This window comes from Ambystoma mexicanum, chromosome 7p (assembly GCF_040938575.1).
Source record: "Ambystoma mexicanum isolate Mex_15411 chromosome 7p, UKY_AmexF1_1, whole genome shotgun sequence".
NCBI classification, from domain to species: domain Eukaryota; kingdom Metazoa; phylum Chordata; class Amphibia; order Caudata; family Ambystomatidae; genus Ambystoma; species Ambystoma mexicanum.
In genome coordinates, this window is record NC_090939.1 from 241,192,670 (window position 1) to 241,220,586 (window position 27,917).

Here is a 27,917-nt window from a genome sequence, read left to right on the forward strand (position 1 = left end):
ACCTGTAGCCAGTGGGGCAGCCAGTGATGGGGGTGGGGGGTTGCCCCCTCTGAGCCCATGGATGCAAGATGAAGACTCGCGATAGGCGGGGACTGGAGAAACTCTGGCACATGAAAACACTTGGGGATCGGGCGACGTCCTTCGGTCAGGGTCCAGGGGAGCACTCTCTTTTTAAATACCTGTAGCCAGTGGGGCAGCCAGTGATGGGGGTGGGGGGTTGCCCCCTCTGAGCCCATGGATGCAAGATGAAGACTCGCGATAGGCGGGGACTGGAGAAACTCTGGCACATGAAAACACTTGGGGATCGGGCGACGTCCTTCGGTCAGGGTCCAGGGGAGCACTCTCTTTTTAAATACCTGTAGCCAGTGGGGCAGCCAGTGATGGGGGTGGGGGGTTGCCCCCTCTGAGCCCATGGATGCAAGATGAAGACTCGCGATAGGCGGGGACTGGAGAAACTCTGGCACATGAAAACACTTGGGGATCGGGCGACGTCCTTCGGTCAGGGTCCAGGGGAGCACTCTCTTTTTAAATACCTGTAGCCAGTGGGGCAGCCAGTGATGGGGGTGGGGGGTTGCCCCCTCTGAGCCCATGGATGCAAGATGAAGACTCGCGATAGGCGGGGACTGGAGAAACTCTGGCACATGAAAACACTTGGGGATCGGGCGACGTCCTTCGGTCAGGGTCCAGGGGAGCACTCTCTTTTTAAATACCTGTAGCCAGTGGGGCAGCCAGTGATGGGGGTGGGGGGTTGCCCCCTCTGAGCCCATGGATGCAAGATGAAGACTCGCGATAGGCGGGGACTGGAGAAACTCTGGCACATGAAAACACTTGGGGATCGGGCGACGTCCTTCGGTCAGGGTCCAGGGGAGCACTCTCTTTTTAAATACCTGTAGCCAGTGGGGCAGCCAGTGATGGGGGTGGGGGGTTGCCCCCTCTGAGCCCATGGATGCAAGATGAAGACTCGCGATAGGCGGGGACTGGAGAAACTGGCACATGAAAACACTTGGGGATCGGGCGACGTCCTTCGGTCAGGGTCCAGGGGAGCACTCTCTTTTTAAATACCTGTAGCCAGTGGGGCAGCCAGTGATGGGGGTGGGGGGTTGCCCCCTCTGAGCCCATGGATGCAAGATGAAGACTCGCGATAGGCGGGGACTGGAGAAACTCTGGCACATGAAAACACTTGGGGATCGGGCGACGTCCTTCGGTCAGGGTCCAGGGGAGCACTCTCTTTTTAAATACCTGTAGCCAGTGGGGCAGCCAGTGATGGGGGTGGGGGGTTGCCCCCAGGGCACAGTAACCGAACACGACACCGCTATGGGTCCAAGCTCACTGCCAATGCAACGTCGAGGTGAGGGGGTACTAGGCGGATCTCAGCCGAGTCCTCAGTGTTTCATTTTAACATTAGAACGTATCTGCACTCACATATTTCACCCCAGTCGCAGGTGGTATGCGGAAGTGGGCCGCATTTCAAAACTGTGGCCGGGGAACAGCTCATAATCCCCATTGATGCGGTTACAAGGAAGGTGAGAACTGCGCCTGGGGGTTGAAAGGCGACTCGGTAAAGAGCCAATCCTGTGCGCTAGGAGGCGGTAACGTTTAAGTTATATTCATAGTAAGAAAGCAATTCTTTTTCAGAAAGTTCTTAAACCCGGGGGTTAACAGGCAGTCACTTTATATGACTATGCAAACCGACTAAACCGAGCTTATTGTATCGATTCGTGAGAGATGAAAGGCCGAGTCTAAAGGAGGTTGCACACAGACCGCTGCAGGAGGCGCATTAACGCACTGAGCTACCCCACTTTGTTGCTCGCAATGCAGAATCGTCGTGCTGCTGCGGAGGCCTCTTTCGGGTAATGAGCAGAACAGCAGCACCCCCTGCTTACAGATTCTAGGCCCAGCGCAGCACGTGCCTCGCCGTGTTGGCCCTACCAGCCGCTGCGGAGTTACGGGGGTAAAGCCGGAGACCTGTTTGACGTCAGTACAGGCGGGACGGGTGCGGCGGGGGCACCCACCGAGAAGGAGGCACAGAAAATCCCCGCCGAGCTGCCTGTGTACACACAGTAGGGCGCGGCCGGTCCGGCAAGTCCCCACTTGCCGCCCCAAACAGGCCGCTCCTGGATGCTGGGACATCGCCCTCACAGAGCAGGCCCCAGACTGACCTCGGCGCCCGGGCAGAGCTCGCCGCCGCCTCCTGCTCCAGGCCCCTTTGTGCCCCGTGAAGGAAGCACACATCCAGCTACAAAAACTGGCAGCCGTGGTCTCCTATTATTTTACTTGCATTGAGAGACACTTTTACTGAGAGCCTTGGTCACGTGCTCCTGTCCAGATATCTACGCATTTGTCTATCCCTGTACGCCTGTGTACCCATGTGTCTACCCAGGCATCTGTCTTTCTACCGGCCTTTCTATCTGCGTGCCTGTCTCTCTGCCCACCTATCTACCCATCCGCCACCTACCCACTGGTCGACTTACCTTTCCAGAAATCTCCTCTTGTCTCTGAATCAATCAACCAATCTGTCTATCTTGATATCTACCCGGCTGTCTATCTATCCAGCTATCTGTCTACTATCTATCTGTCAATCTATCATCTATCTATCTATCTATCTACTAGCTATCTATCTACTATCTATCTGTCAATCTATCATCTATCTATCTATCTATCTACTAGCTATCTATCTATCTATCTATCTACTATCTATCATCTATCTATCTATCTACTATCTATTATCTATCTATCTATCTATCTATCTATCTATCTATCTATCTATCCAGCTATCTATCTACCATCATCTATCTATCTATCTATCTATCTATCTATCTATCTATCTATCTATCATCTATCTATCTATCTATCTATCTATCTATCTACTATCTGTCCATCTATCTACTATCTATCTATCATATATCTATCTATCTATCTATCTATCTATCTATCTATCTATCTATCTAGCTATCTTTCTATCTACTATCTATCTATCTATCTACTATCTATCATCTATATCTATCTATCTATCTATCTATCTATCTATCTATCTATCTATCTATCTATCTATCCAGCTATCTATCTACCATCATCTATCTATCTATCTATCTATCTATCTATCTATCTATCCATCTATCTATCATCTATCTATCTATCTATCTATCTATCTATCTATCTATCTACTATCTGTCCATCTATCTACTATCTATCTATCATATATCTATCTATCTATCTATCTATCTATCTATCTATCTATCTATCTATCTAGCTATCTTTCTATCTACTATCTATCTATCTATCTACTATCTATCATCTATATCTATCTCTATCTATCTATCTATCTTTCTATCTATCTATCTATCTATCTATCTATCTATCTATCTATATCCATGTGTCTAGCCCTCTTTCTTACTACTGGCCTTTCTATATGTGGGGCTGTCTTTCTACCCATCTCGCGACCCATCTGTCCACCTGTCTGTGCAGCTATCTACCCATCTGCCACCTACCCAGTGTCCTACTTACCTTTCCACCCATCTCCCTTCTCTCTGAATCAATCCGTCGATCTGTCTATCTACCTAGATATCTACCCTGCCTGCCCATCTACCCACCTGTCTATCTAGCCACCCGTCTATCTACCCACCTGTCTATCTGCCCACCCGTCTGTCTATCTATCTATCTACCTATCTATCTATCTATCTATCTATCTATCTATCTATCTATCTATCTATCTCATGGGTCTACCTAGCCCTTTTCATTTCTATCGGCCTTTCCAACAGTCTGCCCGTCTCTATACCCATCTGTCCGTCTGTCTGTTCAGCTATCTGCCCACCCGTCTACCTACCAGTGGTCTGCTTACCTTTCCAGCCATCTCCACTCTCTCTGGATCAATCCGTCAATCTGTCTCTCTATCTAGCTAGATATCTTTCCTACCTGCCTGCCCATCTACCCACCTGCCTATCTACCTATCTGTGCCCGTGTGTCTGCCCTCTATCTAGGCAACCCCACAAGAATGATTGAAAAAAGCACCTGAATAAGTGGGATGAAAACAAGCACAAACCAGAAGGCGGGTCTTGCACATATGTGCAATCAATGTAACGCCGTGCATAAACAGAATTCAACACACACGTCATAACAAAGGTTGTGAAATTCAACCATTTTATTTAGAAATCACATAGATGATCAATACACAAGACATAAAAAAGTCAAGTTCAATGAAGCTTAAATAAAGCGAGACTTCCCGAGGGAAGATCAGCACCCACAGAAACGTGCACTTCCCGGGCATTAACTGGCATTAAGTGCCTTTATTCGCAGGACCTGCCTTCTTTTCTGTGCCTGTCCACCTGAGCTCTATATATTCCCCCTTTCTATCTCGATTGATCTGTACCTCTAGCTGTGTACCCCCGACTGTGCCGTTTTTGACCTTGTCTATCGTCAATTACATCCAGTTTCTTCTTAGAAAAACACGGGTCGGGCGGGATGACTAAAAGGGGCAGAGCTAGGGAGAGGGGAGCGCTAAACGCCCCCCACCCTCCTAGCCTTTCGACCTCTCCCTGGTCACGCCCAGCAGCAGAGACGCTCGGATGGGGAACCCGCGTTGCGGGACGGGAAATAACTTCTAACTACACCAGGAACGCGTCCGATGGGGATACGGCAAGTCGGGAGGAGGCGGAGGAGGAGAGGGTGGCTCCATCGCCCCACGGATTATGCGGGCGGGGCCTCCCCTGCGTGATGGTTTATTTGTCATAGCACCACGGGGTTTCCAAATGGGACGAAAACGAAACATATACAATAGCCAATATCCAAAATATGGATTCCATTTTCACATCACTTTTTTTAAAATAAAAATGTCGCCGCACCCCCAGGTTGCTTTCTGTTTTGTGCCTCCGATGTGTGCCTTTTGCAGGATGTCCTGAGCAGGTCAGCTCGGACATGGGGCCAGTTTGCGCTTTGCAAATTCGAACCCAGGAAGAGTGGGCTCGGACCTCCATTCTTTTGGGGTTCACCAATTGGGTGCTATTAAACCGGGTAATAATACAACCTTTGGATTAAGGCGCTATATAAATAACACTCATCATTATAAGTACAGCGCTTAGAAGCGGGGTGCATGCGGTGACAAGCACTATATGAAGGTTTCATAACAAGCGTGCTTTCTTAGGTACATCATGCGTAACGCCGAAAGAGCAGCACCAGAAAGACGAACACCTGCCCACTCCCGACTCTTGGTCCCTCTCTCTCTCTCTCTCTCTCTCTCTCACTGAAAATGGTATCTCACCCACTCCATGTCCCTCTCTTGCCTTGCCGCGTCTCCTTTCCTGCCTTGATTCCCTTCTCTCTTCTAGTCTCCCTTGCTCCCCCTCTCTCATTCCCTCTTTTACCTTCTCCCAATACTTTCTGTTTTCCCCTCCCGAAACCTTTCTGTTTTTGCATCTCTGCGCCTCTCTGGGGCTCCTACTCTCTCCTCGTTTCTTCAATCCCGTTGCCTCCCTCCATGTCTCTTTCCGCTCCCTCTGGCTCAGACGCCGTGCCTTTCTTTTTTTTTGTTTTACTTTTCACGCTATCTTTTTTCAAAAAAGGCCCATTCCCCACCCTCTCCCGTCCCCAATTCCTCTCCCTCTCTACCTTCCTTTCCCTCATACGCTCTTCCTTTCCTCTCTCCCTCCCTGTCTCCAAGGCCCCCTTTTGTTTCACAAGTTCTCTCTCTCTCTCTCTCTCTCTCTCTCTCTCTCTCTTTCTCTCTTTCCTGCCTAGCTCCCTTCTTTCTTACAGGCCCTACGTTTCTCTCTTTCCCCCTTGCCCCCTCTCTCACTCTCTCTATCCCCCTTGCCCCCTCTCTCACTCTCTCTACCCCCCTCTCTGTCCGCTCTACTCCTCCGAGCTCCCTTCTTTCTCACAGTTCCTACCTTTCTCTCTCTCTCTCTCTCTCTCTTTCTACGTTTCTCTCTATCCCCGTTGCCCCCTTTCTCACTCTCTCTACGCTTCTCAAAGTCCTGCACCCACAGCCATCTTACAGCCATTTACAACGCGATGGCACCCCAGGGTGGGTCAAGGTGCAAGCAGACCCCGGGGCGGCTCTATTTATTTGTTTATTTATTTCAGCGTTTTAGCCAGGCGCGCCTCGCCTTAAGGCCAATGAAATGCTCGCGGGAATGTACGTTTTAGGCTGAGTGTGACTGCGGGTGATTTGCCTCAGCTTTTGACTGTTCATCGCATTGCCCGCGGCGCTGTTCCCGCGCTTCTTGTCACAGCTGTGTGTATGGCACGTGGCGTCTGGGGGTGGGGCGGAGGGACTGTATGAACGCAGACCCCTGGGAGTCCCGCCGCTCACGCTTTTGCTTGCTCCCTTCTAGGTGGTGGCCCTGGGGGACGTTCCCGACGGCACCCTGGTCACCGTGATGGCGGGAAACGACGAGAACTACTCGGCGGAGCTCCGGAACGCCACGGCCGCCATGAAGAACCAAGTGGCGCGCTTCAACGACCTCCGCTTCGTGGGCCGGAGTGGACGAGGTACCTGTGCGCGTGCGTTACGTGGCCTTCCTTTCCAGGGCACTCACACCTATGCATGCAGTGAGTGGCGGGCATACCACCCTCTGCAATCGCGCATTCCCGCATCATATGTAGTATGTGGGGAGCCGGGGGAGGCAAACATGTAGCTCAAAAGTAGCACCCTTTGTTCATAGCGTCCAGGCTATTGCCAGCAGCCACGAAGCAGAAGGAGCTATGCTTAGCAGTGAAATTGTCAAATGTCACTCCTACTTCCGCTGAGTTGGAGATCACGGTGGGAAAGGGGGACAAGGAGGGGGAACAGATGGGTAATGGGGCATCTCACCCTGCAGCAGAAAAAACTGTAAAGAAATATTGTAATCAAAAACTCAGATGAAAAATCATCAGTAAAGATTCTTAGAACCGATCGTGCTTTAAATATCTAAAACAGCGCAGCACAAACCTCAACAAAACGCTGCCTACCAACATCATCTGCAATGGCCGCCGCCAGCGCAACACAACATAACGCTGCCTAGCAACATCATCTGCAACGGCCACCACCAGCGCAACACAACATAATGCTGCCTAGCAACATCATCTGCAATGGCCGCCGCCAGCGCAACACAACATAACGCTGCCTAGCAACATCATCTGCAACGGCCACCACCAGCGCAACACAACATAATGCTGCCTAGCTTTGCAGTGTTGGGCATTGGTGCCACCCAACAAATCTAATATATACCAATAAGCTGGCAAGCAAGGCTATACAGAGCTCCAAGGTGGCTCGTAATCACCGGGCCTGACCACTCAGCCGCTTTCCTGCTGGTTCATGGCACGGAGCCGGTGGGGAGCACGGCTACACCACACTGGTTTCCGCTAGACCCCCATTGCCATTCCCTAGTTCCTTTAGATGCATTTTCTGTTTCTGCACCACAGCCCCCCAGTTCTTCCTCAGGGTTCGCCTTTGCTTTATCTAGTTTTCTGTACGTACACTGAGGGTTGGAATTTCGACTTCACTCTCGGTTTTATGAATGTTTGCCACATATTTTGTGCCGAATGGCAACTTCGCCAAATGTTTTTCAGCACAAAATGACTTTGCACGATCTCTGCACTGCAGAAATACACTTTACACAGATCCATGAATCAGGGTTTGTGTCAGAAGTGCAAAGTCACTTTTCAGCAGTGCAAAGTCACTTTGAACCGTGCAAAAAATTCCATGAATTGGGCCCTTAGAGCCCAAGTGCACTATGCTCCCTCTGTACAGCCGACACACTTATCAAAATTGGAATAAGCCATACTATTACCGTACAAACTTAGCACTCATTTTACAGAGATTGGTTTGTGGGATGGGTTGAGCTGGCCAAACCGGAATGCTAACTTGGGACCTGTGGATACAACACAGATTTCTGCAGCAGGTGCATCAATACATTGAGCTACTGTTACGAACTTAGAATTGGCTAACACTGACAAGGGATTCGACTTCTGTCATTTCAAGCAAAGAGCTGGGTCACAAATTAAAGCCTAATTCAGATATTGCGAACAGGCTCCAAGCGGGCCTGTCTGTATGCCACGGGCTCCGAAGCGGGCCTGTCCGTATGCCACAGTCTCCGAAGCGGGCCTGTCTGAGACGCGAACTGCCAACAGAAAGATACTAGTGACACATTTTAAGTGCCAAAAACAATCCTCTGCAATATTCTTTTGCTGTCGTTTTGGAATCTTAATGCAAAACAAAAAAAAAAAAAACAACCAGTGCATGACCCTCCCAAACGAGACTTTCTTTTTTTTACCATAGATATTTTTTTTTAATCCAGAAAGCATTCCTAACCGAAACATAGCAATTCGCTATTCAGGAATACAATTAAGCACACATACAATCCCTTTACAAATACAAAAAAAGAGTAAGGAATGAAAACACAGTTTTCAAGTACAGTGAAAGGGTCGCGAAGCTGCGGCCAGCTTCTTAAAAGGGAGGACCGAAAGCACATGTTAGGAGCATGAAAGCTCAAAAGGCAGAAGAACTTAGCAGCATAGCCATGATTTTGGTCATCTGAGGTTTTGTGGTTATTGATAGTAGTGACAGGGAAACTGGTGTTTGAATAAACCCACTTTTAGTAAAAGTCTGAAGGAGTCTGAACTGAGCTCAAGGGCAGAGCATCACATGTCCAAGGGTCTTTAATGAGCTTAAATGTTGACCAGCTTCAATGCTGGAGGATCTAGCCTTTAACAATCTATTCTGTGAGGGGTCGCTCATTGTATAAGAAGCATTATAGCACACTGCAGAGGGCAATCTGTTGCACGCCTCCTCCCTGAGTTACAGGTTCAAGCCTGTGGCTCTTATATGCATGCGACTCAGTCAACTGACAAGCTGGAGGTTTTCTGAGGGCCAGTAGAGCCCTCAGGGGGAGTGTGACACTGCCATTAGAAAATGTCACCAATCCAGGGCAGAACATTGTGCTTAAAGCGGTAAGAGACCGAGAAGAAGCATTAGGGTGTACTTGTACCATAATTATAATCTTCTACCACCCCATTGTGCCCTATGGGGCGCTCAACATTCGAATGTTCCAACTCTATTTCTGCTTGTTAATGTCATGCTTGCTGCGTGCTGCGACACAAGCAAGACAGCGAGCAGAAAGGCGGGAAGGCGAACAGGGGTGGGATCTTTGCTCATACTTAGTTTCATTGCAAGGGTTACACAGTTCAACTGGCCTCATAGTATTCTGGTTACATTGGTGGTTTTTGGATCGGAATGTGGGTCAATATCAGCAGTTAATGCCCACATTCCATGGCCTTTGGCCACAGAGCACTTCCGAGGTGCTAATTAATTTTATTTGCCAAGTTCCAGCGAGATAGATAATGTGTAGGCCAAGATTCTCGCCATTGTAGCCGATTTTGAAATTGACGCCGCCTGAAGGCAAGCCGGTACATACTAGCGTGAATACATCATGTGAGTAGACAAGTGACAATGGAAATAGGCTGGTTGAACTTATGCACCCCAAAGACTAACCTAGCTATAAAATAGATTTGAGTGGACTTTGGGAGCAAGTGGGGCAGCCACATGACCGGCCATTTCCACTGGCCAGGTTGTAGAGAACCATTGATTTGATGGTGTGTGTTTCTGGTAGCAGTAGGCAATTGGGCGATTTTAGAGTTCATGAAAACATACATTTGGACAATGCAAAATGTCTTTCATTTGTTAGGATAGCGCCCGAAAGGAGAGCTAAACCTAAGGCGGAATCAACTGGCAGATTGTGGGTCCATAACAGAATAGGCAACCCAACAGAATAGGCAACCCAACAGAATAGACAACCCAACAGAATAGGCAACCCAACAGAATAGGCAACCTTTATATGCACAACAGAATAGGCAAGTGCAGTGAGGTGGCAGGAAGCAGTCTTGATGCATGCAGTGGGCATTCCACTCTTCCGGCACCGAGACAGCCCTTCAAGAGTGATGTCACCAAAGGGCGATGCCACGAGATAAGAGTTGTGTGGCATCCTTGTTCTGGTGAACAGAGATGCTGTGTCTTGCATCTACTCCGTGGACGGCTCCACGCTTGAGGACCCTGATACTATAGACTGGAAGATGGGGCGTGAATGCATTTTCATGTCATCTAGTGTAGTAGGTTGTGTCGTCAGCTGTTTGATCAGCTGCAGTACAGGCCACAAAGATGTGGATTTTCCCTTTGTCCGGTTCGACACTTAATTTGATTTCTTCCCCTGCGTCCTGCTGAAGTCGTTTAGACGCGCGCCTGTAGACATCCTCACAGTCACATGACACGGGCACATCTGTTGAGGTTGTGTCATTGATTCCTGTATTTTCTGGGCCAGTGAAATCTATGTATGTTATTTGTTTTATTGGCTGATATTTTGGGGCTTTTTCTGAATGCCCCTCAATGTAGCTTCAGAGCGCTTTTGTTGAGGCCACTATGGGAGTAGCACGTGCATGGTATGTCTTGATGGATGCAGTGTTCTCTCTCTCCTTCATAAGTCCAGCATGGGTGTTGAGAATTGACCTTTTCGCAGCCTCCCACAGGTGTTGTCTGGTGATGAGGGACTCAGATGGCGAGTTGTGCATGATGTCGATGGACTCTGGATTGTGCCTGGGAAACCAAGGTGGGAGGAGATAAGGGGGTTACATGGTGCACGCAAATGAGTACATGGAGGTTGAGTTGAGTCAACATGTTTATTACAACCCAAAGCAGCAAAAAAAGATCTCATCATCATACCAAAATATAATAATGAGTCCAATTAACATCAAAATGACCCCAAGACCTATAAACTGGCAGGTACCAATCATCGCAGCATTGTTAAAAAAATGACATGTACTACCATTTTGTCACTTGCATCATGGTTTCGGGGCTGGGGGTCTAGCAGAGATATCTTTCCACTGTGAACTTTTACTACAAAAGAAGTCTAACATTCTTGCAAACCCAAAATCGCATGCTTTCATGCTGTTGGGCAACACCGCCCTGCAGTGAGCATTTCATCAGACCATCATGACAGGCAAGCCTGAGGTTTTTCAGTTCCACAACTCAGCACGGATCTGCTGCCAGTTGCAGCATCCTTGCGGTCACCACCGGCCATGTGGGTTTAGGGAAGTGGTGCAAAGCAGGGTTTGGCACGTTAGTCGTGACCAAAAAAAGGTTGCCTGCGTGTGGTTTTATTGATTTGCCCATACTAAACAAGTATTTGCATTCCTCACCAGACATGAAACCTAAAAAGCATAAAAAGTACCACAGTGTGTGAATTAGCACTGTGGAATATGTTGGTTCCTTCTCCCCACACAGGTAATTGCCGAACTTGGTCATGTTTGTGTCGTACCACAGTGTAATCGCACATTAGCATTGTTGGATACGCTGTTTCCTTCTTCCAATGTTGCTAATCATTGGACTTATGCACGTTTGTGACAGACAACACTGTGATCATACATTAGCATTGTGGAATATGCTGGTTCCTTCTTCCCATGTTGTTAATCATTGGACTTATGCACTTTTGTGTCGTACCACAGTTTGATCATACATTAGCATTGTGGGATATGTTGGTTTCTTCTTCCCACGCCGTTAATTTCCATACTTATGCACTTTTGTGTCGTACCACAGTTTGATCGTACTTTAGCATTGTGGGATATGTTGGTTTCTTCTTCCCACGCCGTTAATTTCCATACTTATGCACTTTTGTGTCGTACCACAGTTTGATCGTACTTTAGCATTGTGGGATATGCTGGTTCCTTCTTCCCATGTTGCTAATCATTGGACTTATGCACGGTTGTGACAGACGACACTGTGATCATACATTAGCATTGTGGGATATGCTGGTTCCTTCTTCCCATGTTGTTAATCATTCTACTTATGCACTCTTGTGTCGTACCACAGTTTGATCATACATTAGCATTGTGGAATATGATGGTTACTTCTTCCCACATCGTTAATTGCGGTACTTATGCACGTTTGTTGCAGAGAACACTGTGATCATTAATTAGCATTGTGGGATAGTCTCGTTTCTTCTTACCATATTGTTAATCACTGTATTCACTTTTATTGTCATACCACAGTGTGATCGTACTTTAGCATTGTGGGATATGTTGGTTCCTTCTTCCCACGTCATTAATCACCATACTTATGCATGTTTGTGTCGTATCACAATGCGATCGTGCAATGGCATTGTGGAATATGCTGGTTCCTTCTTCCTACGTCATTAATCGCTGTACTTATGCACCTTTGTGTCAAAGAACAATGTGATTGTACATTAGCATTGTGGGGTATGTTGGTTCCTTCTTCCCACGTTCATAATCACCATACTTATGCATTTGTGTGTTGTACCACAGTGTGATTGTACATTAGCATTCGAGAATAGGCTGGTTCCTTCTTCCCACATCGCTAATTGCCATACTTGCCATACTTATAAATGCTTGTGTCAGAGAACAATGTGATCATACATTTATATTGTGGGATCTGCTCGTTTCTTCTTACCACATCGTTAATCACCTTACTTATGCACTTTTGTGTCATACCACAGTGTGATCACACTTTAGCATTGTGGGATATGTTGGTTTGTTCTTCCCATGTCTTTAATCACCATACTTATGCATGTTTGTGTCGTACCACAGTGCGATCACACATTAGCGTTGTGGGATATGCTGGTTCCTTCTTCCCATGTTGTTAAATCATTTTACTTATTCATTTTGTGTTATACAACAGTGTGATTGTACATTAACATTATGGGATATGTTGGTTCCTTCTCCCCACACAGGTAATTGCCGAACTTGGTCATGTTTGTGTCGTACCACAGTGTGATCACACATTAGCATTGTGGGTTATACTTATTCCTTCTTCCCATGTTGTTAATCATTGTACTTATTTAAGTTTGCATCATACCACAGTGTAATCGTACTTTAGCATTGTGAGACATGTTGGCTCCTTCTTCCCACGTCGTTAATGACCATACTTATGCATGTTTGTGACAGGCCATATTGCGACTCCACATTAGCATTGTGGATTATGCTGGTTCCTTCTTGCCACATTGTTAATCGCTCTACTTATGCACTTTTGGGTCATACCACACTGTGATCGTACATTAGCATTGTGGGGTATGCTGGTTTCTTCTTCCCACACCGTTAATCGCTGTACTTATGCATGTTTGTGTCAGACCACACTGTGATCGTACATTAGCATTGTGGGGTATGCTGGTTTCTTCTTCCCACATCGTTAATCGCTGTACTCATGCACTTTTGTGTCACACCACACTGTGATCGTACATTAGCATTGTGGATTATGTTGGTTTCTTCTTCCCACATCGTTAATCGCTGTACTTATGCATTTTTGTGTCAGAGAACACTGTGATCGTACATTACCATTGTGGATTATGTTGGTTTCTTCTTCCCACATCGTTAATCGCTGTACTTATGCATGTTTGTGTCAGAGAACACTGTGATCGTACATTAGCATTGTGGGGTATGCTGGTTTCTTCTTCCCACACCGTTAATCGCTGTACTTATGCATGTTTGTGTCAGACCACACTGTGATCGTACATTAGCATTGTGTGGTATGCTGGTTTCTTCTTCCCACATCGTTAATCGCTGTACTCATGCACTTTTGTGTCACACCACACTGTGATCGTACATTAGCATTGTGGATTATGTTGGTTTCTTCTTCCCACATCGTTAATCGCTGTACCTATGCATTTTTGTGTCAGAGAACACTGTGATCGTACATTAGCATTGTGGGGTATGCTGGTTTCTTCTTCCCACACCGTTAATCGCTCTACTTATGCATTTTTGTGTCAGAGAACACTGTGATCGTACATTAGCATTGTGGGGTATGCTGGTTTCTTCTTCCCACATCGTTAATCACCTTACTTATGCACTTTTGTGTCATACCACAGTGTGATCGTACTTTAACATTGTGGGTTATGTCAGTTCCTTCTTCCCATGTCGTTAATCACCATACTTATGCGTGTTTGTGTCTCACCACAGTGCGATCACACATTAGCATTTTGGAATATGCTGAATCCTTCTTCTCACATTGTTACTCGCTGTACTTATGCATGTTTGTGTCAGAGAACACTTTGATCATACTTTAGAATTGTGGGAAATGCTGGCTCCTTCTTCCCATGTTGGTGATCCTTGTACTTATGCACGTTTGCGTCATACCCCAGTGTGATCGAGCATGTGCATTGTGGTACATGCTAGTGCCTTCTTCCTTCGTCGTTAATCATTGTACATATGCATGTTTGGGTCATACAATACAGCTTTGAATGTAAGTGCTACCCCAATACCCCACAATTATTTTCATTTTTGAAATGTTTTTCAATGGTGCTGTTGTGGCGTTGGCTTCCATTGAGCATGCTGAATACGCGATTCACATGACATCACCCTCATGGACATTAGCCCGCCCACTTGAATGGTACAAGTAAAATAATACCCAGGAAGTATGATTTCCACCTAAAACAACCTACAGTAGACTTCACTGGTTGATTGTTCTTGTGTGGTGCGCTGTTGCAATGCGCACAGGGGGGTAAAAGAACTGTGATCGGCCACTAGGCTGTGCAGAGAACACAGTGTAAGCGTGCCCGAAGCGGGGTATCGCGCCATACAATATTAGGGGGCTACCAAGTCTGAAGAGGGCCACCAGAGATCAGAGGAAGCGAGCACCTTCAATGAAACCAAAGCAGAAGTGCCCAGTCACTATTTCACATGTCTTGGTATTTGATCTATATCTTGTGGTTTTATGGGACAACACACAAAGCTTGAAACCTACTCACAAAAAACAATAAGCAACCACAGAGATGAGAATGCAAAATAGAAAGCGCGCATGCTCAGAAGCATTTGCAAGCACAGGCCTTTAAGTAGGCCGGGAATATTCGGCCTCAGGCAGGGCCCTGGCGTGGGTGGAAGTGTCCCCGCACATCACCTCTCCTGGTATGCGGCCTCTGCCATGTCAGGGCTTATCTGGGCAAATGGATAGCTCGCACGCCACATGCTACCTTGGGAACAGGACGATGCCATGTGACACAGGTCCGAAGCTCCCGGTCGGGCCAATTTAGCCTGCAAACTTTCTGAGCAGTGGTGGGCAGGCCGATAGGGAAGTCTGGACATTTCACCGCTAGGACTCTGCACCGTGGCACTCTTTTGTCTGGTATTTCCAAATGTTCACTTAGGAAAAGGGTAGGGCTTGCTGAAAATGGGTAATATGTGTTCACTTGGAAAATGATCTCCAGGCATTCTTGTGGTTGCCAGTCCACCCCTGTTTCTGAGGTCGATAAATCGAGTACCCTGAGTAAGTAATAACACAGATGTTTGTAGTGCTTAGAAGCATTGCATCTGCACGAAGCGCTATTGAAATCATCAAAATATTACCTTTCAATTCCAGCTGGTATTGAAACAAAAGGAGTCAACATGATACACGTACATACCCCATTGTCACTCACCGATGCATAGGATTTCCAGAAAGAAAACCACTTTTTCCTTATTAAACATATGTTCAATTTTTCTGCTGTGGAAAGAAAACACCTTTTCAATTTCTTTTTTTATCTTTTGGGCCAAGAAATCGGAGCGCGATTTTTCAGGTTTCTGGAATTGTGACCATGGGACCCTATGTCTTCTGCTATTTATCCAGAGGGAGCCGTGTGCTGCAGTTACGCACTTACCACGCAGCACGCACGTTTCTAACCTGGGGGCAACAAGCATATCTCTGGAGCAGGCACTTTAACACCCTGAGCTATTTTACATGGATTGGAACCTTCATTGACATTTTCATTTATATTTTCTTTTTAATTTGAACACTTGATTGGATTTTTATATCGTTTTTTTCCTCCTTTTCATGCCAGAATGCTCGACCGTGCCCGCCACACTGAGTTACTTGTTCTTGGACCACACCTGACCTTACCATTGTGTTCTTAAATACAGCTTCATGCCAGATTTCACCAGCTTCACAATTCTGTGCTACCAGATGTCATTATCCATTTTTAATTTTTATAGTACTTGATTTTTTGACCTCAAAATGAAGAAAGGCTAAGTCAGTGCTGCAGTTGGAAGCCAATTTAGGAAGTACAGGCTGCCCTCAAATCAGAGACTGGCGCTTTACCCCTGTAGCCATCCACCCGTGGCCAAATAAACATTGCTTAGTTACGCTTTGTAGGGCACGGCCCAATACTTTTATTGTTTTGCGACGTTTCAGGCTAGCGCCTTGATGTTTCATGCCACTGTAAGTACTATGGAAGCAAGATATTGGATCGATTGGTCATTCACATGTATTATTACTCAGCAGAAAATGCTGCTTTCCATTTCCTGTTGCCAGCCCCTTAAGTCAGGGAATCACCAGTGCGGGGGTCCCACGTGACCCCTTTCACCCAATGGGAACCAGCCACATTATGCCGTCACATACAGCGCAGATTCCCCTGGCCTCTGGCCGTCGGCGATAATCAAAGCTGCGCGTCAGTGCTGTGTGCACTTCATTTTTTGCCCTGAAGGTTTGGGGCAAAAGGACCTGATTTACAAAGCATTTGTCAATGGGATTGCACCATGGACATTTGTTTAGCAAATCAGGCCCAAGCTCCGTAAAAAAAATTGCACTGTTTTAGGCGTCTCTCTGCATTGTCAGTGGGGCTGTTAGCATATGGTATGGTATGGTATTGTTTATTTATATAGCGCCTACAAGTGTTTCAAAGCGCTCAAGGAGGATGGGAACATGGGGAAAAAACAAACAGAGCCCTTGAATTTCTGAGACGATAATAGTCTACACAGGCAGAGTAAGTGCGTAAAAAATACATTTAACAGTTTGAGTACAGCAAATAGGCCTGATGGCAATTCTGCAGTTTTAACAGTGCAATTTAGGGGTGAAGACAGGGGAGAAACAGACAGACGATCTTCAAGCGCGGTGCGTACAGATAGTGCATGTGCACAGAGGGTCACAGGGAGGGGGAGGGTCAAGTGCACCTGATCGGTTGAAACTGGGGTAAGTGCAGAGAGAACTACTCTCTTGGATTCGTTTCTCAAGTGCATTGAGTGTGGGTGGGGTCTAGGGCCCTGGAGCAAGTGCGAGAAAGGACTAGTGGGGGTGCCGGGGCCCAGTGAGACTCTGAGGTACACCCGGCGGCCAGTCAGCATGCTATAAGGAAGAGGAGGGAGAGAGGGAAAAAACAGGTGTAAATATCAATGCATATTTTTTTTAATGTAATATCTTTCAACCCATCAAACGAGAGTCACTGGGGACGGGTCACTTAAGAGCTCACAGATATACGTCACTTCACAGTCAAAGTTTCGATCTGACGTGGGACCCCCCTGTTCAGTGGTCAGGCAGACTCGAACCTGCAGCAGTCACTATAACTTTTTTTATTTGCAAAACGATAATTAAAAAAGCAGCTGAGTTTAGTGTCCCATGCATTTGCACCGTAGGACCTTCAGGAATGCAGGCTTATGCATTATGACATGTCAGGGCAAATAGGGTGGGTCTGGGATGTGGAGTATAGAGTTTGGAGTTTAGTGCATAGTTTATGGGGTCTGATATACGTTATCTGCTATATGGTATGGCTTGCGAGTTATGCATATGGTGTATTTTGTTTGCAGAATGTAATATGGGTATGGAGTTCAAAGTGCATTATGGGTACTGGGTATGGCGTAAATTGAAGGGAAAAGGAGGCATGGCGGAATCATTTCCCCTGCGTGACAAGAAATCTATTATTATAGTGTTTCAAAGAGGTATGAATCTGGTCTAAAGCGCTACATTAAGTAATATATTAGACCTGGTTTACAAGAGCGTTTTATATGGCGCAATGCCATCGAAAGACGCTCTTAAATCAGGCCCATTATGTTCAATGCAGATGTGGGCAAGCTCCCAACATAACACAATCATTGTGTAGGGACTAACCCTTCACATCCTCATTAGGCACCTGTGTGTCTAGGAAACATGTCAATATGTGAGATTTAAAAAGGTCTAATACTTGCTTTAATCTTCAGATCATCAATAATTATACCCCATGTTCATACTAGCAGTACACGTCTATTGCTTTGAATACACTGTATCATTTGCAGAAATATCTTCCAAGCATATCACCTTTCTCGATTTTTTGCAAAAACAGACCCTGAAAAGAAGCAAAACATTTGCTCCCCTTCATTCAAACTATAGAGGAAGGACACTCAGTGTGCTGGAAGCCGCACCACGGAACAATCCCTCTAGAAATATCTCTAGAGAAAATGGAGCCATCAACCATATGTTAAAGTTCTTGTTCAATCCTTAAGCATCGCCCAATAGAATTCCCACACCTGCACCAGTGGAGTGGGCTCTAGTAAGAAAGGGTGCTACCTCCCTCCACTGAGTGGCACCCGGCTCCCAACAAGGGACTCCTTCTAAGACAAGCGGGTTAAGACCCCGTGACCATTGTCAGACACAAACAGTGGACCGTCTAGGCACAGAGAGGTCAGGTGAGGTGACGAGGCACAGGTCTATGCCTGCTGCGAGAGCGGGGAGTGAGTGGGTGGGTGAGACTGCGAGTGAGTGAATGATTTAATTGGCGAGTAAGTGAATGAGTGAACGAAGGGGCAAGAGAGCGAAGGGAGCCCATGAAAGAGTGAGTGAGTGAGTTAGTGAGTATGGGAACAAGCAAGCAGGGATCAGACTTCCCTGATACAGCACTACTAGCAGAACCACCTCTAGGCGCTACCTGGGTGAGGAAGTGGCGGCAAGCAGGCTTTCATTTTCTGAAAAGGCAGAGTGTGCTCCTCTGCGCGAAATTTGGTGGGAATCACATTCCTTGCGAAGGGACCTTTAATCGCATGCTGTGGTGAATATACAGGTGGGTAAAGTGTTAGTATAGCCTTTACAAAAGACACCGGCATTCCCTAACTTCAAGGAACATATGGACTCCTTCAGAAGAAGAATCCCTGTCATCATGTTGGTATTATACAGAATAAGGTAGCCCTAGTAGTCAGATTCATCGTGCAGTTCCATGCTTGTGTGAATCACCCGGCTAAGGCACACATCTCATTGGTGCATTCAAGTACCATATTATTATACATTTGGTCAAATTATGTATATTGCACCAGAACATCTGTACATCAAGGGCCCGATTAATGGAATTTTCTGTACGGTATAAAGGGACTTTGCACACCAAACTGCACGCAAAATCCCGGTTGTCGATTGATGGAATCAACTGCGTGGGAGTTTTTTGTACTTTTCACGGCCAGAGTAGGGGGCGGGACACGGAAAATGGGGAATAAAATGGGAAAATGTGGGCGTTCCGTGGGACGGCCTGCGTGAGGCGATCGCACACCCACAACTGCACAGGTAAAATCGTATTCATCGATCTGACCGCGCAACCTCACGTCGGGGAAATGACCACGCAAAGCTCTCGATGTAATCACCACCACTTGCGCATAGGAATCACCGCGCAGAGGTAGGATCGCATGTTGGATTCAGGGATGCGTGCATGCAGTCGGGGTTCCGATTGAAGTTAGGGGTGCACCTAAGCATTTTAACGGGGAGCAGGAACAGTTTGCATGGGTTCACACGCATATTTACTGGGAAGTGTTAACTTTTACGATACATGTCACGCATGTTGATGGGGTGCTGAGAGTAGTTCTGAGGGACACTACTCAGTGTCACCGGGGTGATGGCTTGGTTGCGGGAGACCCCTCACAGGAATACAGGGGTGCACAAGTTTGCACCTGAGGACCGTGTACAGTTAGGTATTAATGGCTGTATCTGCTTTGCGGGGGGCGTGTCAGGGGTGTTCCGGCCGCGACTTGCTTGTAGGCTTACTTTGCGGTTACAATTCCATGAATATGCGGTGTGCGCTGAAAAATGTTTGCACGCAGGCTCGCTCAGAGTTGTTCTCGGCGCGCAGGCTTTGAATAATCTATGAGCACTGTTCCATGAATCAGGCCCCAAATGTATGAATATGAATGACCTAAGAAGTCTATGCTGGCACAGCACTCATGGCAATCAGAGAGTACCACGTGCCATTTTACAGACCTTTTTCAGCTTGGGACATTTGAAACTATACACAATTATTCCAGCAAATTGGTAAACTGCTGTTCCTTTGATTGTTAAAGTTTCAACGTTGCATGCACATGTAAATCAGCAACTCGGTTTGTTGACAGGTGCACACAGCAAACAGTCACTTCGCAGCTCCTTATGGAGGTGTTAAAACTCCCACTCAACCTGTTTAGAAACCTGCCCAAACGTTGTGGTGACTTCTACGGAGGCCCAGTGGCCTCCTTAGATCTGGGTATCACACAAGTTGGTCAAGTGAGCAAGCTGGGATTTGAACTCTGGACTTTGGGGGTCAGTTGTGAGGGCTTCGCCACTAGAACACATCATTGGTGAAGTGAGGTTATGCTCAGAGACCACTCTTACAGAAAGGGCCAACCAACTTCCTGGTCATAAAAACCTAGAAGGCTCCAGGCTCAGGATCACACAAACCTCACATTTCATAAAAGAAGAGATGTCAGCTTATTTGGGACACCCTTCCAATCTGGTTCATTTTTAATTTATGGTAAAATATCAAAACTGTGGCGACTCCACATTTTTATTTTATATTGTCACACAAGTCCTGGGAAATCATTCGGCATGAATCTTGGTGCGCCAATCATGAGTCACCTCTCATAGCCAATACTGTCAAGACGCGACGCATCCTGGACGAATACATCAAATTGTGTGACCTGAAATGGCATCAAGCCTGCAATGTGATCTTTTTTTTTTGGATCCATACAGCTTCAGCTGGCAACCATTTATTACAGTCAGTAAAATACTTGCAGGTGAAAGGAGTCAAAACTCATCCCCTTAGCCACGCCCATTACTCACCCCCTTTTGTCACGTCATTATATTAACAAACACCCCCTTGGCTTTTCCCTACACATGTTAGGAAAAACCTTGACATAAAATATCACAATATATATCTTTATGAAACTGCAGGTGAATCCCAGGCTTGGCCGCACCCTTTTGCATTCATGTGGAGGAAAAAATGGCCATATTGTTTTTCTTAATGGCATCAGAATAGAGCGCGCGGAATGGGAGGGGAGCATGGCTAGTGGTCGTCGCTGGACTCAATTTTCTGCAGACACTGCATTTCTGTTTGTACATTCAGATTCTCGGTCTGTGTTGCTCAAAATAAACCTGCACCACTCAGCTTCTGGATTCATTGATTAACTATTTCCACGAGGAAATGTGCTAATCCGAAGTGCAACACACATATGAATATTTTCTTAGTCACCAGAGGGAGCTGTTCCACCAACACAATTGATTTTCTAACTGTTGCAGGTCAGCTTGTAAATGAGGATTACCCCACATAATCAATCGCCTGGATCGTTAATTGTCTATTGCAGACATACCAGAAAGAGACTCATTCTGCACCCTCTACCCATATCCCCTCTATTACAGGGTGACAGTCGAACTCTCCACTAGAACCACGTCAGGGGGATGCAGCCCGCCCAGTCCTATGTGTTTTCCTGTGAATCCTGGGCCTTGTAGTTTTGCCTTTTACTTTACAAATGTGTGAAAACAAGTCTAAGAATGCAAACAAAAACGAGTACAGGATGGACTGACCTGGCCCGTCATGGGTCTCATTGCAAGCGTCACTATTGCGTGACGTGACCTCAGGTCCTCCAGGTGCTACCAGGCGAGCTAAGACCCTTATTGACGACACATAGAGCACATGCCTGTGCCTGGAGCATTGTAGAGTAGAGGTCTGCTATTTCTGCTCCATGGATCTATGACTAGGATGTTAGCAAATCAAACATCGCCCCTCCTCTTAGGCATGGACTCTGCAATGCAGCAACCTCACCCACATCAGCCTCAACCCCATCAGCACCCGTCAACCTCCACAACACAGAAGTTGATGCTCACCAACGTCAGCTCAGCTACGACCCATGTAGCAGATATCACCAACCTCATCACTACACATGACCTTGAGGCCATCTTCATCACCAAACCTGGCTGACACCCACCTCCAGCCACATCCTAGATGTCCTTGTCCCAGACGGCTACAGCATCCAACACAGAGACCGGCCAAACAAGACAGGCAGAGGCATTGCATTCATCCACAAGACCTTGTGGCCCTGCCCCAGACTTGACGTTGACAACAGTGGCTCCTTCAAAGTCCTCTCATGCCAATTCCTGCTATCCCTGATGGACACAGTCACCTGACATCTCATCTATAGACCACCCGAACCCAACACCATTTTCATCAGAGACTTCACCGACCTGGTCACCACCATGACCCTCATGCAGGCCAAGAACATCTACCTAGATGACTTCAACCTCCCAAGCAACAAGCCACCAAACCAATGAAGGAAGCTCTCCTCTGCCTTTTCAACATCCTCAACCTCACACAGCACACGAAAGACTCAACGCACGAGAAAGATAACACCCTCAACCTAATCATCACCACACTGCTTTCCATCCACTACAGCTCTTCTCTCCCGCTAGACTGGTCTGACCACCTGACTGTGTGTTTCAACATCCTGCACACCACCCCAGTCAAGCACTCCCAGCAGAAACCCATAAGACAATCCTTCATGTCCTTCAATAACTTCCCGGTGGAAGCTCTCACCGAAGACCTCGCCAACCTCCACCTCACATGGACCGAACACCCCAACCGAAATGCGACTCTCTACTGTAAGCACTCAACGTCACCTTCTCAGCCTCCATCGACCGACACACGCATCTGAAACGACGCACCTACAAACCGTAAATGTCAACCACCCGGTACACACTAGAACTCAACCTCAGCAAAAGAGTCATTAGGAAACAAGAGAAAACCTGACCCTGCTCCAGGACCGCATTCGACCCGCCACTCCTCAAGGAACTCCGAGCAATTCACCAACAACTAATCAACACATCCAAGGCCTCCTACTACCAGAACACCATATCAGAATCTAACAACAAAAGCAGAGCCCTCTTCAAAGCAGTCAAGCACTGTGTCAACCCGCTACCCACCCCTGCCATACCACACTCCATAGAAAAATCCACTGCCATCAACACCTTCTTCATCGCCAAAATCAGCAAGATTCATCAGCACATAGACACCAGCTCTGCATCCACAGAACCACCTCTCGTCCCTCTTCGTGAAATCTTCACACACTGGACAACATTCAAGACACTCGCTACAGAGGACCTGGTAGAAGCCCTGGCCGCCCTCAAAGCTACATCGCATACAGACAACCCCCCAGCATCTATCCTCAAGACCCTCCCTGCAGAAGCTTGCCTTCTCTACCTGGAGATAATTAACAGTTCCTTAACTCAAGGCACCTTCCCATCGACCCTAAAGACAGGAAAAATCCTACCTCTACTAAAGAACCCACTCTGGAGCCCAACAACCTATGTAACTATCCCCCTATCACCAATCTTCCCTGTGTAAGATCATCGAGAAAGTGGTAGAAGTGCAACTACAGCAACACATCAACACCAACAATCTCCTCCAAACCTTTGAATCCAAGTTCAGACCCAGATTCAGCACGGAGATGGCAACCATACAGGTGGTCGGTGATGCATTCAACCTCCTTGACGATGGCCACCTCTGCCCCCTGGTTCTACTCGACCTTTCGGCTCTATTCGACAGAATAGACCACCAGGCGCTCACAGACACCCTGTATCAGCTCATGGGGGTCAGCGACCTTGTCCTACTCTGGTTCAAGTCATACCTGGCCAACTGTCAGCAGTTTGTTCAGATGGACTCCGCTAGATCGCCAATGCTGCCCATCACCTGTGGAGTCCCACAGGGTTCCATCCTCTCCCCAGTGATCTTCAATCTATACATGGAGTTGCTCAGAGCCCTCCTAGCCACACAAAACACTCACATCGACAAATACTCTGATGACCCGCAGCTATACCTCAATATAGACTCCATAAAGGACATCCACAGGCTCCAAACCTGCGATTCGCTGATGGATGTCCCGTGCATGCTTGAAGTACAACCCCTCCAAGACCGAATTCCTACTCCTCACCAACAACACTAAACACCCAGAAATTGAGACCTGGTTATCAACCATGAACCCTGAGGGCTTCACACCCAAGCTCATCTCCTGCGTCAAGTCCCTCAGGTTACACATTGACAAACAGTTCTCCTTAAAGACACACATAGCTAAGAAAACTCAGGCAGATTGGTAATAGCTCTCCATCCTGCAGAAAGGCAAGCCCTTCCTCCCTCTGGACAGATTTAGATCCACTGTTCAAGCACTTGTCCTATCCCATATGGATGGGGGTAATGCCCTCCTCGAAGGCCTCATGTTGTTCTCCCTTGTGCCCCTCAGAAGTGTCCTACATGCGGTCGCATGCCTCATCAAGGGTCTACGCAGATACAACTACATCACCTTGGCCCTCATCCAGCTTCACTGGCTCTCACTGCCCAAATGAATCACCTTCAAGTCTTGCTGCATCATCTATAAGGCAGTCGCCCTCAAGTCACCCAGCTACCTCGCAGAGAAACTCAGCATCTCTGACATACAGCGCAGCGCCAAAAACCATGACACGTACAGACTCGAAATACGCCACTGCAAAAAGGAAAGGACCAGAAAACATACCTTCTCTGCCTACGCCCCAAGAATATGGAACCTCGTCCCTGTCAGCATAGGCTCACCCCATGCTCCTACAATTTAGAAAAGAACTCAAGACCCACCTCCTCAAGGATGTTCTCCTCCTCAACACCTATGCCATCACGTTGCCCCCTGCGCCACCTGACTTGCTCGACACCATCTACCGCTCTCCTCCCCACCACCCTGTACAGCTGTATCCCTCCTCTGTGCCCCTCTGTATCCTACCCCCACTGTAAACCTGTTCTGTTGGTACCTCCGAAAAGTGCTTAGTTATGCATCTGTACTGTTGTAAAGCACTCCGTTGTGTATCTGTGCTGTTGAATACCTCTGTAAAGCGCTCAGTTGATTCTCGAAGCTAGGTCCGTGCTCAATACAATAATAATAAAAGTAGTGGTCAAAAGAGAGGTGCATCCCTAGATCTCTAAGCACTGGTATACCAATGCAGAGGTTCATTTGAAGACCTCTGTGGATCTCTCAGTACTGCTATACCAGTTTACATGTGCATTGCTTTACCTCTGTGGATCTCTCAGTACTGGTATACCAGTTTACATGTACATTGCTTTACCTCTGTGGATCTCTCAGTACTGGTATAACAGTTTACAGGTGCATTGCTTTACCTCTGTGGACCTCTCAGTACTGGTATAACAGTTTACATGTGCATTATTTACCTCTGTGGATCTCTCCGTACTGGTATAAAAGTTTACAGGTGCATTATTTACCTCTGTGGATCTCTCAATACTGGTATACCAGTGTAGAGGCGCATTGTGAGATCTCTGTAGATCTCTTTGTACTAGTATATCGGTTTAGGGGTACATTGTGAGACCTGTGTGGATCTGTAAGTACTGGGGTATCAGTGTAGCGTTGCATTGGAGACTTGTGTGGATTTCTCAGTACTGGTTTACCTGCGTATGGGTGCATTGTTAGACCTCTATGGTTCTCTCAGTACTTGCATACCAGTGTAGAGGTGCATTGCAAGACCTCTGTGAATATCTCAGTACTGGTATACCAGTGTAGAGCTGCATTTCAAGACTTCGGTGGATCTCTAAGTACTGACATGCCAGTTGCGCACTGCAAGTCGTGGCTGTGGCGGTCCCTATGAATGAAAGATCAGTAGAGTTTCCAGTACTGGGAGTCCCTTAGGGTAGAGGTGTTCTGCCAGAGCTCGCTGGATCTCTATGCAGTGAGGCAGTGGTGAATGGTGGGAGGTCGGGACAGACGTCCATCAGCAGATATCTGTGGATATCTCAGCGCTGGCACAATAGAGGCCCACATATAGGTGCAGTCTAGGTCTAGGTGCAGTGTCGGAGTTCTGCAGATGGTTCCGTCGAGGAAAACCTTGTGGGAACTCATGTTTCAGTACTTGGATCCCAGTACAGGAGGCAACTTAGGATGTCCACTGTGAGAGCTGTTGGGATGTCTCTGTAATTAGATAGTTGTGGCTTGCCCACCGTGAGAGCTCTGGGTAAGGGATTCAGTACTGTGATAGGAGTGTGTGGCAGTTCTGGTGCATTATGGGAGCTCTGTGGGTGGCTCTGTCCTGGGAAAGTGCTACATGGTGCATGCCAGGAGAGAGAGGCAAAGTCAGAGTTCTCATAGCATGAAGATCAAAACAATAGTGTATACGTGTTATAAATAAAATTCAGTATATTGGGAAAGCAACAGTGCAGATCTTCTTTCTTAATCAGAAGGTACCATGTGTGATCCTCGCAGAGCAGTACATGCACTTCTTGTACAGTACCCAACTGCTGGCAGGCTATGCTGGTAGAGCACTGTTTTGGGCACCTGGCCCCCCACGCCCACTCGTCCCTGAGCCCCCATCTTTGTGAGCTAGGAGGCAGGCGTTGCATTTAGAAGCTTTGCACCCACCATTGCTCTCCTCACTCTTTGAATTCATTCTAGCATTCTTGGGGTGCCAACATTCTCCAGCATCAAGAGGCCATGCACTTTGAAGCCCCACGTATAGCATAGGGGAGTGTATATATTTCCAATATAAGCAACCTGTAAAACTTCATGCCTCATAATGCCCAGTATATGGTCAACTACGCTCCATTTACACCCTTGGATGCGTCCCGGAGCCAATAAAAATGCCTATAACGCGGGCTATATTCACAAAGGTAAGCCCGCGTTCCGAACACTTTCATTCGTGTCAGACACTTCCCCTCCCTGCTCACCGTTCCCCCCTCCCATTAGCATCCATGTACGTCACTGCATGGGTGCTAAAGGTTTTCTTTTATTTCGAAATGATGAAAGAAAAACGTACCTTTTCCTCAACGCCCTACACTGCGCTGCGTTCAGCCAGGCAGGCCCCCCTTCAATATTGATGACATCAGTCATCAACATTAAAGAAGGACATCCTGTTTGAAGGCAGCGCAGCATCGGGCGCTAGGAAAAGGTATGTATTTGTCTATGTTTTCTATATTTTCTTTCATTATTTCAAAATAAAATAAAACCCTTAACCCATGCAGTGAACTACATGGGTGCTAATGGTGATATGCCACTCGGTGGCTGGGCCCACCCAGCGGGTAATGGCCTGCCACCCTTGTTAAGGCGCCCCCATTGGTCTGGTCTGTCCTGCATAAAATGTACTTACATCTTTTCCCTGCTAGGGGGTAGTGCAAGCACCACTTTGGGACAGCTGCTCTATCCAAAGAGCCACCAATACAATGTAAAGATGGCATATTTGGTCTGCCACAGAGCGTCAAGGGAGAAATCAAGCTTGCTCCCACATCCTCCTTAAAATCCTCACATCTCCATATCATTCACAGAAAGAGGACTTAAGTGCCAGCCCCCGGGAACAAATCTCTCTAAGAGCTGGGTCAACAATCCAGTCTGCAAGCCTTTAGGAAACAAGCCCGAAGATACTCATTCCAAAACCTCCCAATCAACACTACTTTTAGTGTCAGGCTTCCTGCTTTCCCCGCCGTCTGCCAAACAAAAGAGGTACTGGCTGGAATGTTTAGAATTATTCTTACCATCTGGCATTGCTGTGGGCAATCCTCCAGTACACTGCTCTTCGCCATGCCAAAGCCATTACAAAAGGGGACGACCATATGCAAATTAGGCTTGGTCCTACACCAACAGTGGCAGTCCAGCCCGAACTGCTTGGACACATTCCTTCTGCCCGAGACCACAAACATCCCCAAGCATGTTTCGGCCTCATTGGGCCTCATCAGTGAGGAGTAGCTTGGGTCTCTAGGCCCAGCATGCACAGGACCCTCATCTGGCCATACCCGTCCCTCTCGGGGTGACTACAACAAAGCAAAAGAGGTGATAGTTGGAAGGTTTAGAATTAATCTTAACCTCTGGCAATGCTCTGGGTAACCCTCCAGACCATCATTTTCCACCTGCCAAGCCATTACAAAAGGGAAAAGACCATATGCAAATCAGGCTTGATCCCACCCCAACAGGGGCAGTCCAACCCAAACTGCTTG

The 27,917-nt window shown here is 47.2% G+C and overlaps 1 protein-coding gene across 11 annotated transcripts in view; it reads left to right on the forward strand.

The window, feature by feature from the left end:
• Nucleotides 1-27,917, forward strand: part of RUNX1 (RUNX family transcription factor 1) — a 697,395-nt gene that overhangs the window by 537,034 nt on the left and 132,444 nt on the right. For all 11 annotated transcript variants that reach the window (XM_069636131.1, XM_069636136.1, XM_069636130.1 and 8 more), the window contains one exon: nt 6,330-6,486. In XM_069636131.1, coding sequence (XP_069492232.1) covers nt 6,330-6,486 — 157 coding nt within the window. The remainder of the gene's footprint in view (nt 1-6,329; nt 6,487-27,917) is intronic.